At 44.4% G+C, this 19,874-nt stretch overlaps 1 protein-coding gene across 6 annotated transcripts in view; it reads left to right on the top strand.

Annotated features, from left to right (window-relative positions):
• ARHGEF28 (Rho guanine nucleotide exchange factor 28) overlaps nt 1-19,874 on the top strand; it is a 355,169-nt gene that overhangs the window by 190,497 nt on the left and 144,798 nt on the right. For all 6 annotated transcript variants that reach the window (XM_040341440.1, XM_040341441.1, XM_040341443.1 and 3 more), the window contains one exon: nt 18,052-18,182. In XM_040341440.1, coding sequence (XP_040197374.1) covers nt 18,052-18,182 — 131 coding nt within the window. The remainder of the gene's footprint in view (nt 1-18,051; nt 18,183-19,874) is intronic.

Raw genomic sequence — 19,874 nt, 5'->3', positions numbered from 1 at the left:
CCAGAGGCTCTTGAAGGATACGGGGTACTCCTGGTTCAGCTTCACCAATGACTCTTGGGTCTAGGGTCATCCTATGTCCACTAGGGGCATAGGATGACTGAGAAATTATATCTTTAAATTACATGAAATGATATCTTTAAATTACATGAGATGTGTGAAAGTTCTATTGATGCTAATATTTGTTGTGAGTTAACACACTCTAAAGGTCAGACGTCTGACTTATGTTCACTAAAGGAATGTGGATTATGTAGCAGGTGAGAATAGCTTATCGCAGAGTCAGAAAGTCTGTCTAAGATGTGGATTGAGGGGGACTCGTTGGCACCCATTGTGTGATGTTGTTGGTGGAGTGTGTCATTGTCCCTTTGATTCCTGCAGCATGCTTTCTAACTGTATATAAGAAACCTAAGTTTACCATTAAAGTGTCATTCTGTATGGAACCAGAGAACAGAGCTGTGTCTCGTTGTTCTGGGGAAAATCCAATGGGTCCTGTCTGCTGGATTGTGGAGTGTCGGAAGCTGTCTTGGGTTGATGGAATGGAATATCGTAACGGCATTAACCCCTGGCCGTTACACCTTCCTTTTTTCCATTTTATTAACCCTTTGTTGTCTCACTTGGCACAGTGTCATGCCCGGCCCTGCACTACTTCTTCTTTTACGTTTCGGGCCTCACTGGTACATTGTTCCAGCTTGGATACAGACGTTGCAACTGTTGGCAAAAGTAATAGTTGCTTGGTCTGAACAAACTATTTAACGTTAAATGAAACGTGGAGATCATCTTTAACGTCTAAAGATAGGAGGTATGAGCTAGTCTTGTGATTTACATCCCCCTGCCATACGAAATATCCAGATCTTATGTATTTTCTGTTTGCTCTTGGGTCTTGAAAGATGTTTCTTCTTTAAGAGATGACAAGTCATCTTATAGATCAGAGTTCACTAAATGTACCGAGTGACAGTCCTGTCCAGGCCGCAGCCCTTCCACTTATCAGCCTGGGTGTTTTTTCTTTCTCTCTGGTCTCCTGTCCAGGCCGCAGCCCTTCCACTTATCAGCCTGGGTGTTCTTTCTTTCTCTCTGGTCTCCTGTCCGGCCACCGCTACTATCCTCACAGCGGGTGGTGGCGGGAGGTGCTGCATTTTGGGATAGAGGCTAAGATACAGTATTCACCTGCTTGTTAATGTAATCAGTCGGGCACCTCCCACCCTCTGTCCCGATATGCAGCACCTCTTGCCCCCACCCGCTGTGAGGATGATAGTGGTGGCACAGTGGGAGACCAGAGAGACAGAACACCCAGCTGCTACCCTGTTTCCCCAAAAATAAGACCTACCCTGAAAATAAGACCTAGCGTTATTTTCCAGGAGGGCTGCAATATAAGCCCTACCCCAAAAATAAGCCCTAGTTAAAAATGCTTGTAAAATCCTATAATCCACTCTATTACAGTAGTATATAATGTACAATGTGTGTGTTTCTGTAATATAATTGTGGGGAAGAGAGCTCCGGTGGGTCACAGAAGAGCAGAGCAGCGCTATAACAAAGGTATTTGGCACAATTAGATTATAGAAACGCACACATTGTACATTATATAATACTCTAATAGAGTGGATTATAGGATTTTACAAGCATTTTAACTCAGTTCAAACTGGGGATTCCTGACAGGCAGGGAGGGAGAGGGGGAGAGAAGACAGCACATTACATGGTAAGACCTACCCCGACAATAAGCCCTACTGTGTCTTTTGTTGGCATAATTAATATAAGACCCAGGCTTGTTTTCGGGGAAACACTGTATGTGCCTCTACTCTACTAGGACTGTACAGGGGAGGCTGAATGATGAAAGGGGGACTGTGATGTAGAGATGGGGAATTTGACTGAAAGGGGAACTGTGTAAAGGGGTATTGTTATATGAAGGGAATCTGAGGACATTGTTGGTCTTTCTTAAAGTAAGGTGACCAGATTTTTTAAAATGAAATTCAGGGACATATTTTTTTTTTACTAGTGTAGCGCCCCCTTTACTTTCAGAAAGGGCACTACACTAAAGTTAGTGGGAGAATGAGAGAGATAAGTTGCTCTCATTCTTAATTGTGTTAATTTTGGCTGTCGCCAAATCTGGATTGTCCTGTGGGTCAGTCTGTGCATCCAGAGATACGGTCTCATCTTTGGACGGCAGATGGTGCCAGAGGGATCCAGGCGGAGCCACTTCTTCCCAGCAGCCAATGAGAGGAGTTGGGTCTCGCTGTGCATGCTGGGGAGGGGTATTTCTGTGGCGGAGGCCGTTGTTCTGTTTTTTTTTTTTGCGGGTTCCTGGTTCCAGGTGCGGGACCCACCTTTTAGGGTGTGCGCACATCGCGGGCCCCACCATTATGGCCTACCTGGCCTGGGGTCGCGCGCTACACGGAGTTCCAGACTTACTGGGTCCCCATCTCTACTGAGGAGATCCCAGGCTGTATGCCGTTCGGTGGGGGATCGGCTTGAGGAGAACCCGGAGGAAGGTTATCCAAAAGGGCTTGAACGAACCATCAGGGATCTGGTGACCGGGCATTGACAGGTACACTTGCACTATCAACTGGTGACCCTAACGTAATTTACTGGGAGGATTCGCTCTGCTGTTCAACTTAAATCGTGCACTAAGCCTGTGGCCTCAACATTCAATTAGAGCCAAGTCTGTGGCAGAGACTTGTTCCTCCCAGCAACCTTAAGTGGCACTCCGGCTGCCAGGCCTGTGGCCAGGGCCGGATTCCAGACAAGGCTAACAAGGCCAGGCCTCGGGGCGGCAGTGGGTGCAGGGGCGGCACTGCGGCTGAGAGGAGAGGACACTTTTACTTTCATATCGGGAGTTCCCCCCTGTCACAGATGGTGAGAGGAGAAAAAACAGAGGGAAGAGGGGGTGAGATAGTTCTTGGCAGCAGCAACCCCCCTCCTGGTTCTCAATGTCATTTTACGCCGGCCCATTTACGATACGCCGCCGTAACTTAGGGAGCAAGTGCTTTGTGAATACTGGTCTTGCTTCTCTATGTTACGTCGGCGTAGCGCATATGAGATGCGCTACGCCCGCTCATAGATATGCCGCTGTCTGTGAATCTGGCCCTATGATTTTATAAAATACCCATAAAAAAGGGTAACGTACATGTTAACCACTTCAGACGCACTATAGCCAAAATATGGCTACAGCATGTCTCTCTCGTTCTGGGAGGGCATCCATGGATGTCTTCCCAGAACCACGCCACCTGTGTACTCCTGTCCTTCGGACACAGCTAATCACAGGTCGTGGTAAAGGACCAATTACAGTGGTCCTTTGCCATGTGATCAGCTGTGTCAAGTCACAGCTGACCACATGAAAACAGCCACAGCCTAAGGAGAGTAGAGACGGTAATCGGCATGTGTGACAGGGGACATTTTACACAGATAATTGGGTCACTGATCATCATTTACGTCTATCAGTGCCCATCAGTGTCGCCCATTAGTGCAGCCTATCTGTGCCCATCAGTGTTGCCCATTAGTGCAGCCTATCTGTGCCCATCAGTGCAGGATTAAAATGACTTATTTGCAAAAAAAATTTACAGAAACGAATGCGCGTACACACGATCAGAATTTCCGACAACAAACGGTCAGATATTCTGACCGTGTGTATGCTCCATCGGACATTTGCTGTCGAAATTTCCGACAACAAATGTTTGAGAGCAGGTTCTCAACTTTTCCCACAACAAAAGTTCTTGTTTGGAAATTCCGATCATGTGTAGCCATTTCTTACGCACAAAAGTGCTGCGCATGCTCGGAATCATTATACTTCGCGTTCTTGACCATTGGAATTTCCGAGCAACATTTGTGCGACCGTGTGCAGGCAAGACAAGTTTGAGCCAACATCCGTCGGAAAAAAAAACATGGTTTTGTTGTCGGAAATTCCGATCGTGTGTACACGGCATAAGAAACTTTTTTTTTTCAAATTTTTGTCTTTTTTTTGTTTAGTAAAAAATAAAAAACCCAGTGGTGATTAAATACCACCAAAAGGAAACTCTATGGGCCAGATCCACAAAGAAGTTACGTCGGCATATCTATTGATACGCCGCGTAACTTCTAGGATGCTCCGGCGTATCTTTGTTTTGTATCCACAAAACAAGATACGCCAGAATGGGGGCTAGATCCGACTGGCGTACGTCTTAGTACGCCGTCGGATCTTAGGTGCATATTTACGCTGGCCGCTAGGTGGCGCTTCCGTTGATTTCCACGTAGAGTATGCAAATTAGCTAGATACGCCGATTCTCAGAACGTGCGTCCGCCCGGCGCATTTGTTTACGTCGTTTACGTAAGGCTTTTTTCGGCGTAACGTTACCCCTGGGTCTATGAGGCGTACGCAATGTTAAGTATGGACGTCGGGCCAGCGTCAAATTTTCCGTTGTTTGCGTAAAACGTTCGCGAATAGGGCTTTGCGTAAATTACGTTCACGTCGTCTAGGCATTGAGCGGGCGTAATTTAATTTGAAAATGCGACGTGATACTGAGCATGCGCGTGCATGCGCCGTATGAAAAAAGCGTCATTTACGTGGGGTCATTCTTAGTTTACATAAAACACGCCCCCCTGTTCCTCATTTGATTTAGGCGCGCTTACGCCGGCAGGTTTACGCTACGCTAACGTAACTTTAGAGGCAAGTGCTTTGTGAATACAGCACTTGCCTCTCAAAGTTGCGGCGGCGTAGCGTTACTACGATACGCTACGCCCATTTAAAAGTTACGCCTATCTACGTGGATCTGGCCCTATCTGTCTAGAAAAAAAAAAGATAAAAATGTATTGTGGGTACAGTGTTGCATGACTGCGCAATTGTCATTCAAAGTGTGATATGGGGTAAGTTAAAAATTGGCCTGGGCAGAAAAGGGGTGAAAATGCCTGGTATTGAAGTGGTTAATATGTGTATATTATGTTCCATCTAATATATTAAATATATGTAATTTTAATCAAGCCAGAAACTAGAGCACAGCAGTGCTTACTACAGTTGTTTATTAAGCCCTGTGGCAGCTGCACGCTAAGGAGTTAATTAGTGTCTTGCTCTTGCAGAGATCTAATTCTGTAAAGTGTGTGTCTGGCCATTGTATCCTCAATCTCCATGATTGTTGTAGATGTAAACCTTGGTGTAATTGTGAATAATAGCATGGAGTGGGAGCTTGTCTGTATTTGGTGTAATCCTCTTTGTGCCACAGACAGCCAGCGGAGGAGGCCGGGAGGTGCGATGGGGGAGGCCATTCACAGTTACACCAAGTTGGTAAAACTCTGCCAGATGTTTTGTGCATTTCTGCCGTTTTTATGAGCGTGCGTCATTCATCTGATTGCAGTTCCTGTGACAGACTTCACGTTTACTTCCTAACTAGTAAATACACAGAGGGGAGTCACTGATTCCAGATTTCTCCCTTCATCTCCTTCCATAGGATATTGTACAGAGGGAAGGACTCGGCTCAACTGGCCACATAACCTTATTTTTATTTTGAATAAAGGAAATCCTTACTGGAAAAAAAAAAACGTACAGGACATTTCAGCTGGGATTTAAACCTTAAAGGGGTTGTAAAGGTTGTTTTTTTTTTTTCTAAATAGGTTCCTTTAAGCTAGTGTATTGTTGGTTCACTTACCATTTTCCTTCGATTTCCCGTCTCTGGCCCGTATTCAGAAAGGAGTTACGACGGCGTATCTCCAGATATGCCGTCGTAACTCTGAGTGTGTGTCGTTGCATCTCTGCATCTCTTGCATCTCTGCGCCTGATTCATAGAATCAGATACGCCTCAATGTGGCCTACGCCATCGTATCTTGGTGTGCATATTTACGCTGGCCGCTAGGGGCACTTTCCGTAGATTTACGCGTAGAATATGCAAATTAGCTAGATACGCCGATTCAGAAACGTACGTGCGCCCGGCGCATTGATTTACGTCATTTACGTAAGACTTTTTTCGGCGTAAAGTTACCCCTGCTATATGAGGCATAGCCAATGTTAAGTATGGACGTCGGGACAGCTTCGAATTTTGCGTCGTTTGCGTAAGTCGTATGCGAATAGGGCTGTGCGTAAGTTACGTTCACGTCTAAAGCATTAACTATTTGTGGCATAATTTGGAGCATGCGCACTGGGATACTTTCACAGGCGGCGCATGCGCCGTTCGTTAGAAGCGTCAATTACGTGGGATCACGATTAATTAGCATACAACACGCCCCCTACCAGCCTATTTTGACTTAGGTGGGCTTACGCCGGCCCATATACGCTACGCCATCGTAACTTCGGGCGCAAGTTCTTTCTGAATATGGGACTTGCCTCTCAAAGTTACGGCGGCGTAGCGTATATGAGATACGCTACGCCCGCCTAAAGATAGGCATTTCTTTCTGAATCCCGGCCTCAATGTTTTATTTCTTGGTCTGAATTTCTCACTTCCGGTTTCTCCTCAGTAAGCTTTCCACCATCATCCGAGCGGTGAATAGTCAGCCAGAACACCTTACTGAGGAGGAACAGGAAGTGAGAAATTCAGACAAAGAAAACAAAGAAAAAAATAAATTTAAAAGGGAAATAGAAGGAAAAGGTAAGTGAACCAACAATGCACTAGCTTAAAAGAGCCTATTTAGAAAATAAAAAACACACCTTTACAACCCCTTTAACCACTTCAGCCCCGGAAGGTTTTACCCCCTTCCTGACCAAGCAATTTTTTGCGATACGGCACTGCGTTATTTTAACTGACAATTGCGCGGTCGCGCGATGCTGTAACCAAATAACATTCATGTCCTTCTTTTTTTTCCCACATATAGAGCTTTCTTTTGGTGGTATTTGATCACCTCTGTGATTTTTATATTTTGCGCTATAAACAAAAAAAGACGGACAGTTTAGAAAAAAACAAAACAATATTTATTTCTTTCTGCTATAAAACACATCCAATAAAAAATGAAAAAAACTTCATTTTTTTTCATCAATTTAGTATTCTGCTACGTGTTTTTGGTAAAAAATCCCAATAAGCGTACATTGATTGGTTTGCACAAAAGTTATTGTGACTACAAAATAGGGGATGGTTTTATGACATTTTTATTTATTTGTTTATTTTTACTAGTAATGGTGGCGATCAGCGACTTATAGCGGGACTGTGACATTGCGGTAGACAAATTGGACACAAAGTGACACTTTATTGGGGACCAGTGACATCAATACAGTGATCGGTGCTAAAAATATGCACTGTCACTGTACTAACGACACTGTCTGGAAAGGGGTTAACATCAGGGGTGATCAAATGGTTAAATGTGTCCCTAGGGAGTGCTTTCTAACTGTGGGCGAGGTGTTTTTGCTGTGAAAAGGCAGAGATTTGTGTTCCTGCTTATTAGAAACACAGGATCTCTACCTCCCCTACTAACAGAATGGCGATCTGCCTTGTTTACATCGGCAAATGGCAGTTTTGCGCCTCTCCTGAACAACCGCTAATCGTATTAATGGTCCTGTAATGTATTTTTTATGAAATTGCGTTACTGTTTTCTTGCCTCCTTGTAGCATCCTTTATGAGCTCCCGAACCTCTCCTTTTGCCCCACTGTTGTTGTTTGGAATGAGTACTGGAAGTTAGTTGTGGTCATGTACACTGCTCTATGCACACTACACATTCCATAGGTCAGGGGTGCCCAACATGTGGCCCGCGGAGCCCTCTGATGTGGCCCGCGACCTCCCGCTCTGGGATGGAATAGAATAGAATACTGTTATTAAAGGTCAGTTTTATTACTAAAATCACAGTGTATATATGGGCATATCTGTTCTGCAGTGGCTACTGGGCTGCTTTAAAACTATAGTATAGAGTATAGTGGGCTGTGTCCGCTCTGCATATATAGAGCAGACACAGACCTGCCATCCACCAGCTCCGCTCAATGTGGCCAGCGACCGGTTACCAAGTCTCTTAAGTGGCCCCCTCTCTTCAAAAGGTTGGGCACCCCTGCCATAGGTCTTAGTCCATCTCAGGAGCTAGGAAGAGAAAGTGGCTACATTCCTACATGCAGTGGAACCATTGAGAATGAACGTAGCCACCCTCTAACTCAGGGGTCTCCAAACTGTGGCCCGGGGGCCAGATGCGGCTCTTTGCTTGCAATTATCCGGCAACTTGGGGCACTATTCATTCCACTTATATGACTCTATTTTTCCCTCTAACTCCAGAAATGGAGCATAATTCCTGCCACTAACATCACCAATGGGACACTATTCCTCCCCCTAATACCAGAGATGGGACACGGTTTACTCACACTGATGCCAGCATTTTTTTTTATTCCTGCTGTCCACAGTCCGGCCCCCCTAAAATCTGAAGGACAGTAAACTGGCCCTTTGTTTAGAAAGTTTGGAGACCCCTGCTCTAACTGAAGGATAGATCACAGCAGCAATAAAAGAGAGAAATGGAAGGTACTTTTAACCACTTACTGACAGTAGGTTGTCATATGACATCCTTGGTTTGCAGTGATTATACCAGGTCAAGAATGATTCCTGCAGCTACGGGCATCAATTTTCTGATTCCCAGTAAGGCAGAAGTGATTTGATTGGCTGAATAGCCGCTCCATCACTTCTGGCGTAGGAAGGGGAGGATTTCCTCACTTCCGGTTCTGCTTCTCTGTTTACCTGGCCGTTAGCGGGTTCCCGCATTGCATCTGAATCACAGGCAGTTCACACTGACATCTGTGAACCACTGCAGGTGTAGCGCCTGGTTACGATGCTTCGTTAATTTAGAGGGGGATCAGAGAGTTAGTTAGCTCTGATCTGGTTAATCTGTTCAAATTGGGTCTCTGTCTCAGCTTGGCTGTGCTGTGGGCTCATTCTGTTGTTCCTGGGGTGCTGTTCCCACCCCAGAACAATAGGTGGCAGCAGTGGAGTCAAGTTTTGGGTGCTTTTTCCCAGCAGCCTATCAGGAGGGTTTCTCCTTGCTGTGCATGCTGGGTGTGGGTATTTATGGGGCAGACGCAATTGGTCTGGGTTCTTCTTCGAGTGCGGCACCCACCTTTAGGGTGACTGCATCACGGCGCCCCCGCGAAAATGGCCTTCCAGGCTGGGGTGCACGTGCCACGCAGTGTGCCTGGTTCCAGGACCACGTTGGTCTGGAACATTTAAAGCTGTGGCTGGGCCCCGGTAATCGTCTGGGTCCCCAATCCTGAGAATATCCCAAGCATTGTTCCCTTGTGAGGAAGCTGTTCGGTGGGGAGTCCATCTGAAGAGAGCCAACAGGCTGGCAATCCAATAGGGTCTCGACAATCCACCGGGGATCGAGGTAACCGGTTACTGAAAGGATGGACGTTGGTCATATGTCAGTCGGTAACAAACTATCTGAAGGAGATCCAGGCCAAAGTCTATTAAGGAGGAATACCTCCGCTACCTCAATCCTGTCTGTGGCAGAGACTTTTCCTCTAAGTTCCGAGTGATACTCTGGCTGCCAGGTCAGTGAGAGAGGCCTGTCCAAGTACGCTATGCCCACTCCGACTGGAGTGGCGAAGAAGACTAAGGCCCCTTTCACATGGGGAGGATCAGTAATGATCTGCCCAGTGAACCTCTGCTTGCTCAGCGGGGCGGACCTGAACGGGCCACCCATGTGAAAGAGCCCTAAGTGTTGTTGGAAGCAGGACTGTTTCCCTATTGCTAGGCCTGAATCTGCTATTTCTCCTTTTACTTCAACTCTTCTATCACCACAAGTTTTATTGTTTTTACCTGGCTGGGTAATAAAGAGCACAGAAAAAGACACCTGTCGTGGACATTCCGTTACGACTTTATTCACCATACACCCCTAGACGGAGGAGGAGCCATGAGGTAACATGCCACCCAAAACAAACCAGCAGCTCCTTCGGGGGTAGTGCTACAAAAGTTATCGACACCCTCAAATCGGTTTGCAGAATGCAGTGCGAACTGTGTAATCGGATAACATGGGTCTTCAGTGCGGACCAAAAAAAGGATCCTGCACCATTTTGGTGCGAATGCGATGGGAGTTCAACAATACAAACTGTATGGCTGAATTTGCATTGCACAGACATTGCATGTGATGTGTACAGAAATGTGGTGCGACTCACATGCGACGTCTGGCATCGCATACGTGTAAACCTAACCTAATACCGCTTTAAGTATTACATACTTCATTTACATATTGTTTGTGTGTGTGGCCCTTCATCTCCTGTGGCACCTGTTACAACACCTGAATGGAACAGCTAATCCCCATAGAGCTTCTATTTCTGGTCGCTGAGATCGCTCACCATCCTTGTCTCCTGATAACGCTTTCATACAGAACTTCAGTTATCAAACCTAAAGACTGCATTTATTTTTTGTATATGCCAGAAATCTTCATCTTCCATACATGTCAGTAGGCCTCTATACCTTGTAGTACGTGTTTTGGTTTGTTTGGTCTTCGCAGTTACGCAGTGCTAGGAAAAGATGTGGTGAATCATTAAACTGTGATATCGCTAGGATTTGTGAGTACTCAGTGTTTTGTGCATGAGGAAATAGTGGAATCCAGTTTCCATGGATTTAGCTGTGTTGTGCAGGTGTTCTGCTGCAGAATAGAAACCGATCAAAGAGGTTGTCTTCCATATTCACTAGGCAGATGTTTTCTTTATTTTTAAAGCTGAAGCTTATTCTGCTTATATTTCATCTTCCCTGGTTCCTTCTTTCTGCCCTCGTCGGCATACTAATGATTTAATTTAAAGTAGAACTATAGGCAAAACTTTAATTTTAATTTTAAATAGAGCAATGGAGTGTTATAACCTCACTCAGATTTCTTATTTGCCATCTGTGTCCCATTGGGGAGATTTACCTTCACTTCCTGTCCCATAGACTAAACAGGAAGTGAGAGGAAATCCTTGCAGATTGAGGGAATCCCTTGGGGCCCCCCAGGTCATCAGAACTAGTGTCCATGTTGGAAGATTTCACCTACTTTTTCTGGGAACAACCCAAAATTTAAGATTTTACTTTACTTTAATTTCAATGTTACTGGTATATAGGACACATAGAGAGGGTGAATCTCCCTAATGAAGACACACACAGCAATAAAAACAGCTATTCTAATCCCTCTCCACTCTGTCCAAAACGTTCTAGTTTAATAAAACCTTCCATTTCCAACATATACGGTACCTTATTTTAATTGGTAAACTCTGCAACATAAAAAGGCCTGGATGTCCACGGAAGTCAACAGTGGTGGATGATCGCAGGATCCTCTCTTTAGTAAAGAAAAACCCGTTCACAATATCCAGACAAGTGAAGGACACTCTGCAGGAGGTGGGCATATCATTATCAAAGTCTACAATCAAGAGAAGACTTCACAAGAGCAAATACAGAGGGTTCACCACAAGGTGCAAACTATTCATAAGCCTGAAAAATAGAAAAGCCAGATTAGACTTTGCCAAAAAAAACAACTAAAAAAGACAGATCAGTTCTGGAAAAGCTTTCTTTGGCCAAATTAAAATAAGATTAATCTGTACCAGAATGACAAAAAGAAAAACGTGTGGAAAAGACTTGGAACAGCTCATGATCCAAAGCACACAATGTCATCTGTAAAACATTATGGAGGCAGTGTTATGGCATGGGCATGCATGGCTTCCAGTGGCACTGGGTCATTTGTGTTTATTGATGATAAGACAGAAGCAGCCGGATGAATTCTGCAGTGTTTAGAGATATAGGGCCAGATCCACAGCCAGCCGCCGTAACTTAAAAATTCCCATTTAAGTTACACTGGCTGAAAATTTCTACCTAAGTGCCCGATCCACAAAGCACTTACCTAGGAATTTTCGGCTGTGTAACTTAAATCCGGCCGGCGTAAGGCGTTCCCAATTCAAATGGGGCGAGTCCCATTTAAATTAGGCGCGCTCCCGCGCCGGACATACTGCGCATGCTCGTGACGTCATTTTCCCGACGTGCATAGAGCGAAATTACGTTACGCCGAGCTTCGTGAATCGCGCCGGGTCAAAAAAGTTGCGTCAGGAAAAAAACGAGTTGCGGCAGGAAAAAAAAAAAACAGCGTCGCTGGAAAGAAGGGTCTGCTTTTACAAGGTGTACTAACTTTACACTTTGTAAAAGCAGCCCTAATTTTACGATTGCAAACTAATACTTACGGAGAAAAAACGAAGCTGAAAAGCTTCGTGGATCTCCGTAAGTGCTAATTTGCATACCCGAGGCGGCATTTCGACTCGAAATGCCCCCAGCGGCGGATGCGGTACTGCATCCTAAGATCCGGCAGTGTAAGTCCCTTACACATGTCGGATCTTCTGTCTATCTCTTGGAAACTGATTCTGTGGATCAGTTCCAAAGATAGAAACAGGGATACGCAGGCGGAACAGCAGATCCGCCTGCGTATCTCTTATGAGGATCTGGCCCATACTGTCAGCCCAGATTCAGCAAAAGTTGATTGGACGGTGCTTAACAGTACAGATAGACAATGATCCAAAACACTCCGCAAAAGCAACCCAGGAGCTTTTGAAGGAAAATAAGTGGAATATTCTGCAATGGCCGAGGCAATCACCTGATCTCAACCCAATTGAGCATGCATTTCACTTGCTGAAGGCAAAACTAAAGGCAAGAAAGACACACAAACAAAGAACAATTGAAGAGGAGGAGGAAAGCTGCATATAATGAGGGGGACTGATGATCCTCAAGCGGTACATCAAAAAGGAGTAGTGCAGGTGGTAGGAAAAATGTAAATTGCTTTATTGGTAAACATAGATAAAACCACAGAGACCTTCACCATTTCATAATAAAATATGACAACATTGTCAAACCAGACAGGTAGCTACCACGATCATACCTCAATCTTTACACATACACACTCAGATCTAAATCCCTATTGGGGAATATTCTGGTCTAAGAAAAAATAGCAAAAGGCCCCCGGTCTGCAATAGCATTGTGAACGTAATGTCAGTAGGGTTAATAAACCCGGGGATCCAAAGTCAAAAATAAAGGCAACTAGTTGAGGTGTGTTGTGAGGGGATTCTGCTCTGTACCAAAATGGAAAGATGATACTGAGTTAGATCCTCGGCCGGATGTCAGTAAAGTTCTACACTAGAGGAAGAGGGCTCTGTATACAGTGGACAAATGCTGAGCTGGTGCAGAGCAACACCGACAGGCAGTGGACTCCCGCAGGTACAGGTGTGTGCAACACGGAGGTTAAGGTGATATCGGGTTAAGGCAGGTACAAATAAATAGCGGATACTACCGGTTCGGTTAGTCTCACCAGTCCTCACTACCACCAGAAGATCCACGGTCAACTCTGAGATCAGCCTCCACGAAAAAACAAGTCACTGCATCCAAATTCCTCCTGTCAATCCGGCTAGAGTCCAAGCTGAGTAGCTGAAGCAGCAAGGCAGGTCTGATAGCTCCAGCTGTCTGGGTCAGGACATCACAGGCGTGTCGTGCAGGCGCCACATTGACGCGTTTTATTTGTCAGGCGAGGAAAACACAGTCTTTGGTAATGTCCATGGGTTCCAGACTTCAGGCAGTCATTGCCGGTAAAGGATTCTCAACAAAATATAAAAAATTAAAATTTTATTTATGATTACCGTATTTATCGGCGTATACCGTGCACTTTTTTGCCCTTAAAATCAGGGCAAAATCGTGGGTGTGCGATATACGCCAATAGCTTCCCGCCCTGTGTTTGAACCACTGCGCCGACATATACCGAGCGCAGTACACTTGGGTATACTCGGGCAGGCTCGGCTCCGCTCGTGGTCACGTCCTGTGTGTCCTTTACGCGAGAGGAGCCCAGCCTGCCTAAGTATACCTGAGTGTACTGCTCTCGGTATATGTCGGCGGAGTGGTTCAAACACAGCGCGGGAAGCAGGGATCGGCTGAAAAACACAGCGGGGAGGACACCACGATGGCCGCAGAAGGACGCCGGACTGGACAAGGCCACCGATGGACGCCGGGCAAGACACCAACAAGGGGCGTCCAAACTGTAAGTATTTCTTTTTTTTCCAGGAATTTTCATTCCAAGTTGGGGGTGCGCGCTGTACGCCGGGGCACGTTATATGAAGATAAATACAGTATATTAATTTGTCCAATTACATTTGAGCCCCTGAAAATGGGGGGACTGTGTATAAAAATGGTCGCAGTTGCTAAATTCTGTACTTGATATTTATGTTCAACCCCTTGAATTAAAGCTGAAAGTCTGCAATTCAAATTCATTTGGATTGTTTTGTTTTAATTTTATTCTGGTGGCATACAGAGCCAAAAGTATGACAATTGTGCCCGTGTCCAAATATATATGGACCTAACTGTATTTTGGCCCTTGTTTATATACCGGTACCACGTTGGATTTTCTCTAATCAGCTGGCACTTTCCAGTCAGTAAACTGCCCATAATAATTAAGAACAATGATCTAGCTATCACCTGGCTGAGTTCCTTAAAGGGGTTCTAATGGTTCGTCTTTTATTTTCTAAATTGGTTCCTTTAAGCTAGTGCATTGTTGGTTCACTTACCTTTTCCTTCAATTCCCCTTCTAAATGTTTTTTTTCTTTGTCTGAATTTCTCACTTCCTGTTTCTCCTCAGTAAGCTTTCCACCATCATCCGAGCGGTGGAAAGTCATTTAGAACAGCTTACTGAACACCTTACTGAGGAGGAACAGGAAGTGAGAAATTCAGACAAAGAAAACAAAGAAAAAAAACATTTAGAAGGGAAATTGAAGGAAAAGGTAATGCCCTGTACACACGATCGGTCCATCCGATGAAAACGGTCTGATGGACCGTTTTCATCGGTTAACCGATGAAGTTGACTGATGGCCAGTCGTGCCTACACACCATCAGTTAAAAAAATGATCGTGTCAGAACGCGGTGACGTAAAACACAACAACGTGCTGAAAAAAATGAAGTTTAATGCTTCCAAGCATGCGTCGACTTGATTCTGAGCATGCATGGATTTTTAACCGATGGACGTGCCTACAAATGATCGTTTTTTTTCTATCGGTTAGGTATCCATCGGTTAAATTTAAAACAAGATTGCTTTTTTTTAACCTATGGATAAATAACCGATGGGGCCCACACACGATCGGTTTGGTCCGATGAAAACGGTCCATCAGACCATTCTCATCGGTTTGACCGATCGTGTGTACGCGGCATAAGTGAACCAACAATGCACTAGCTTAAAGGAACCTATTTAGAAAATAAAAAACAAACCTTTACAACCCCTTTGGTCCCTCGGTTGTCCTGGTGACTTATGTTAAGTTTTTCAAGTCTATTACTGATACTGGCTACTTGCCTTACTCCTAGCTCTGGCACTCTCCTCTTCCTCCTGACTCTCTGGGCTGTGGGTGGTTCCTGAGCGGCTCCATAAACAATGAAGGGCTATTAGCCCTGGTTCACATTGGAGTGATTTGGCATGCAAATTAACATGTCGACATGGCGCCGACTTTGCGGCACCGTACCGATTCCCAAAAGTAGTTTCTGTACTACTTTTGGCGATTTCAGGTGCAGATTCCATTGACTTCTGTGCAGCAACCCGCACAGATGTCTCTGAAATCGCCCCCGAAGTTGGGACTGAAATGCGGAAATGAAATTGTGCATTTTCGCACGATTTCATTTCCACTGTCGGTGTGAACCAGGGCTCAATCCTGTATTTGGAGGAGGTAGGTGAGTGACTGGGAGCAGCTTTCAGTAGCTTACGCATGGAGGGAGCCTACAGGAGCACAGGAATGAGGAGTAAGGTAAGTATTTCTTGTTACCCCTGCACCCAAAGACTTGATGGAGCAGTTGGCCATTACAGTTGATTTATTTTCTTGTGGCCGGAGTTGGGCTTTAAACATTTTATTTATAATGCTAATTGCCTATCGTCAAAGGTGACACATTTTTTTTTTTTTTTGAGTCACTGACCTGGAACAAAAATGCAGGTAGGGTCTCTTGACTTTACTCTGACGTTCGTAGTCTTGCATACTTGTTCTGGGTCAGCAACTCTGTGTTCTAAAGTCATTGGGTCAGTGTAACAGCAGTCAAATAACATCTTCAAAAGGATATCCTCAATGGCAGCTCCCATCTTTTATGACTGGCTTACTTTATCTTGCCATTAGGGTGCCATTAGGGTGTTTCATTGGTAAGCTTTACCCAAGTCATGGTTTTAGCAGGGCGGCGCATATTTATTGACTTCTGTTAGTAGCTGACGGGTTAAAAGACTTTATTTTTTTTTGTTTGCAACATATAATTATCATATTTCATTGTTTACTATTCTTCTTCTGTGTGTTCTTTTGTTTAAGAAGCACATCCAATACCCTAGAGATGACAAATGGAGTGCATGTACAGGATTAACGAATGCTGTGGATGGATGGTGGCTTGGGCCTCTGCATCTTGTCAGCAGAGAAATGCAGTAATCTTCCTAAAAATGCACCACTTGTTGTACCTTGTTCCTTCTTGGAAATATCTAGGTAGTCATATGCTGTTGTCCCAAACACGAGCCAGAACTTTGCTTTGAGCCCCGGCCATGTGTTCGCCTTTGGTTACCTATTTATTGGTTATCAGCAAAGCCTTATTTATGGCACAGGTTTTCATGTATATTTCATCATTTAAGTCCTGGATTAACCTCGCAAAAGTAATAGAACAGGAAATCCAAATGATTATGAATTTGTCTGGAAAGAATCCTGCAGTGTCTGTTTGAGTCCAAGATGTAAGCTTGTATGTGATTATCTGTATCTCTCATCTACCCAGGGGTGGACTGACCATTCGGGCACTTGGGCACTGCCTGAGGGCCCCATACCACTAGGGGGCCCCATCAGGGTTGCCAGCCTCAGTAAAACCAGGGACACTATGTAAAAAATATATATATATATATATATATATATATATATATATATATATATATATATATATATATATATATATTTTGTTTTACATCTGTCCCTGAAATGTCCCTTACCGACATCCTTTTGGTCTAAAAATCTCAAGATTAAAGCTGCCCCTTCTCTTCAGTACATTCTCAGTGTGTGTATGTATACTGTGTCTGTATATACAGTACTGTGGGGGCCCCATAATCCCCTATTTCCCGGGGGCCCCATAATCTCCTATTGCCCGGGGGCACCATGAGTTTTCAGTCCGCCCCTGCATCTACCCCAATCGTTTGTTTTGTTGACTGCATTGTGGGTGAGTATGTGTGCATTCCTGGTAATGGCCTTTTTTGAAGAACAAATTGAACATGGTACCATTTCTAGCTTCCAGACCAGGACAGCCTCTAGTGCTAGATGGGAGCTTCAGCTTTGATAAGTAACGGCTCATTACATTCATTCTTTACCGTCACCTTTGCCTTTACTGAGAAGAGTCAGCTGTAAAATTTCCTTTCTCCTCCTTCTCTGTTTATGGCATGAACTATGAAAATTAGTTTTGACCATTTAGAGCCAACTTGAACCATTTACAGCTTGCTGGACTATCCTCCGCTGTTCCTTTGATACTTCGAGGTACGCTGAGCATTTTTTTCACCCATAAATAGGTTCACCAAACAGTTATAAATATCAAACACGGAACACCTCCGCAAGCCAACATTCAATAGTAGGTCAATCGTTTATTAGGTGCAAAAAAAAATACTTAAAAGAGTATTGGAGTATTGGAAGTTCAATCAAAATTACTCTTGCCCTTTAAAGGAGGAAGACCCACATAGAAGAAACTAAAACCCCTGACTTTGATAGTTTTAGAGATTTCAGTGATTGAATGATTAAGTTGTAACCTTTTCAAATATACCCATGTTGTGGATTGTGGCTAATGATTGGGTGGGTGGGGGGTCCTTTTTGTCAGAGGATCCATTTTGGTATTCCTGGCCATGAGCTTGGAAAGGCCGGAATAGGTATATTTTCAGCAAACTGCATTTTCTTGACAGTGTCTTAAGTGGATTAGAGTCGTCATTTTTACAGGGAAAATGGAGTACATATCTAAATACACCTTGTAATTATACATGCTTGAATTTTCTCATTTGTTTGACAATGTTTCTGTGGGGCATTTCACATGCCTTTATATGACTGTACCAGTTTCCTAGAAGGCATATTAGGCTGCATTCTTCTTTGACCTCTGCTATTTATTGTTCTCAGTCAGAATTCTTATGTGAATATTAAATTTCTTCTAGTAACTAGAGTGAATTTTTTAATTTCAGAAAAAAGACATTCATCAGTAGATGTCCTGAAGAGGCTGAAATACCCACCCACTATGCTTGCTGCTACCAGGCTATCTGCCATGCTAAATGGCAATGATGAAGTGTATGCCAACTCAATGGTGGTGGATGAAGTAAGATTTGGTTATATTGGCAAATATTTTCAGACATATGATTTACTGTAATGAACTACACTGCAGAGCTGTAAAATTCAGGTCCCCTAATATCCCAGCTCTTGGGACCTGCGTCCAGCAGGTTAGTTGACACGAGTCACAGGAGTTGTGCATTGTGGGAGACCACGTCAGTAATCTCAGCTCCTGGACAGAAGCCCTAATCGAGTGCAGTACTATGGCACAGGATTTTTAGTTTTAGATATTTTTTTTAAATAACTTTTCCCATAGCCTCCCTCCATTTTATAGGATTTTGTGGAATTATTCAGAATCAAAATTCTTTATTAATCCCAACAAGGAAATTATTAAACCTAACACTGTTCTTTGTGGGGAAGAGGGAGGGATATATATTTATATGTTTAATAATCTGGACGCCTAAATGTTTTCTGTTGTCCTTCCTATGTCCAGTGTTGGCTGTAACAAGTAATAAGTGAATTATGGTAATTTCATTTTGCGACCAGTTCTGAGGAGTTCACTGGACAACGTATAGTAAGCTAGTAGAGAGGTGCATTTGTCTGTTTATTATTCCATATGGGACATTGGAACAAATACTACCCAATAGAGCAAAATTGCTTAGATCTTCCCTACCCCTTACCACGTATACATGCTCATTAGGGCAGCACCCAATAAGGTAGTGTGTTATTTTAGAGCCAAGGTCTCCAAACGGTGGCCTAAGAGCTGAATGCAGCCCTTTGCTAGCCTTTATCTGGCCCTTGGGTCACTATCCCTCCCACTGATAAAAGGCACTATTCCTCCAACTGACCCCAACAGTGGGATTTCATTCCTGACACAAACAATGGGGCACTATTCCTCCCAATGACACCTACGTAGAGCACTTTTCCTCCCATTGATATCACTGATGGGACACTATTCGTCCCACTGATGCCTACAATGGAGCACTATTCCTCCCACTGATGCCAATGATGGTGCACCAGGGCTGCTGACAAGGCCGTACAGCCATCCCTCCTGTACTGGGTACCTGCTGAGCAAAAGGGCCAGCTGTATTGCCTTACTGCAGACACTGATCCACTTCTGCCTCTTCCTGCTCCGCTCCCTCCAGCTGTGCTGCACGGGGATCAGTTCTATCATCCATGCCCCATTCCCCCATTCCCCTGCTTTCCAGGCCCCCCTCTGCACCCATTTTCCCTGTAGTGTTGCCAGCATTCCTCCTCTCCTCTCCCATCGGCTGCTGCTGCGGGCACACAAGAGAATGTTTTAGGATGGAGAGCGGGGAACGGGGCTTCTAAATATATCATATAATAGAGATTTTAGTGTATTTTTAGCAAAGATATATTTTGGTGTTTTATGGGGGGCTCTCTCAGTTAAGCAGTATGTGGCCCTGTGATTTCTAACAGCAGCCCTGTGGGGCAATATTCCTCCCACTGATGCCAATGATGGGGCACTATTCCTCCCACTGTTGCCAATGATGGGACACAATTTCTCCCACTAATACCATTTTCTGTGCAGGGGTAGCACACATAAGCAGCTTCTATTACATTCATCTACATGACTCTGGGGGTTATTTACTAAAGGAAAATACACTTTGCACTACAAGTGCAAAGTGCACTTGAAATTGCACTGAAAGTGCACTTGGAAGTGCAGTCGCTGTAGATCCGAGGGGGACATGCAAGGAAAATAAAAACAGCATTTTAACTT

This window comes from Rana temporaria, chromosome 1, assembly GCF_905171775.1.
Source record: "Rana temporaria chromosome 1, aRanTem1.1, whole genome shotgun sequence".
NCBI classification, from domain to species: Eukaryota; Metazoa; Chordata; class Amphibia; order Anura; family Ranidae; genus Rana; species Rana temporaria.
The sequence above is the reverse complement of the archived record's forward strand: the minus strand, read 5'-3'. Positions and strand labels throughout refer to the sequence as shown.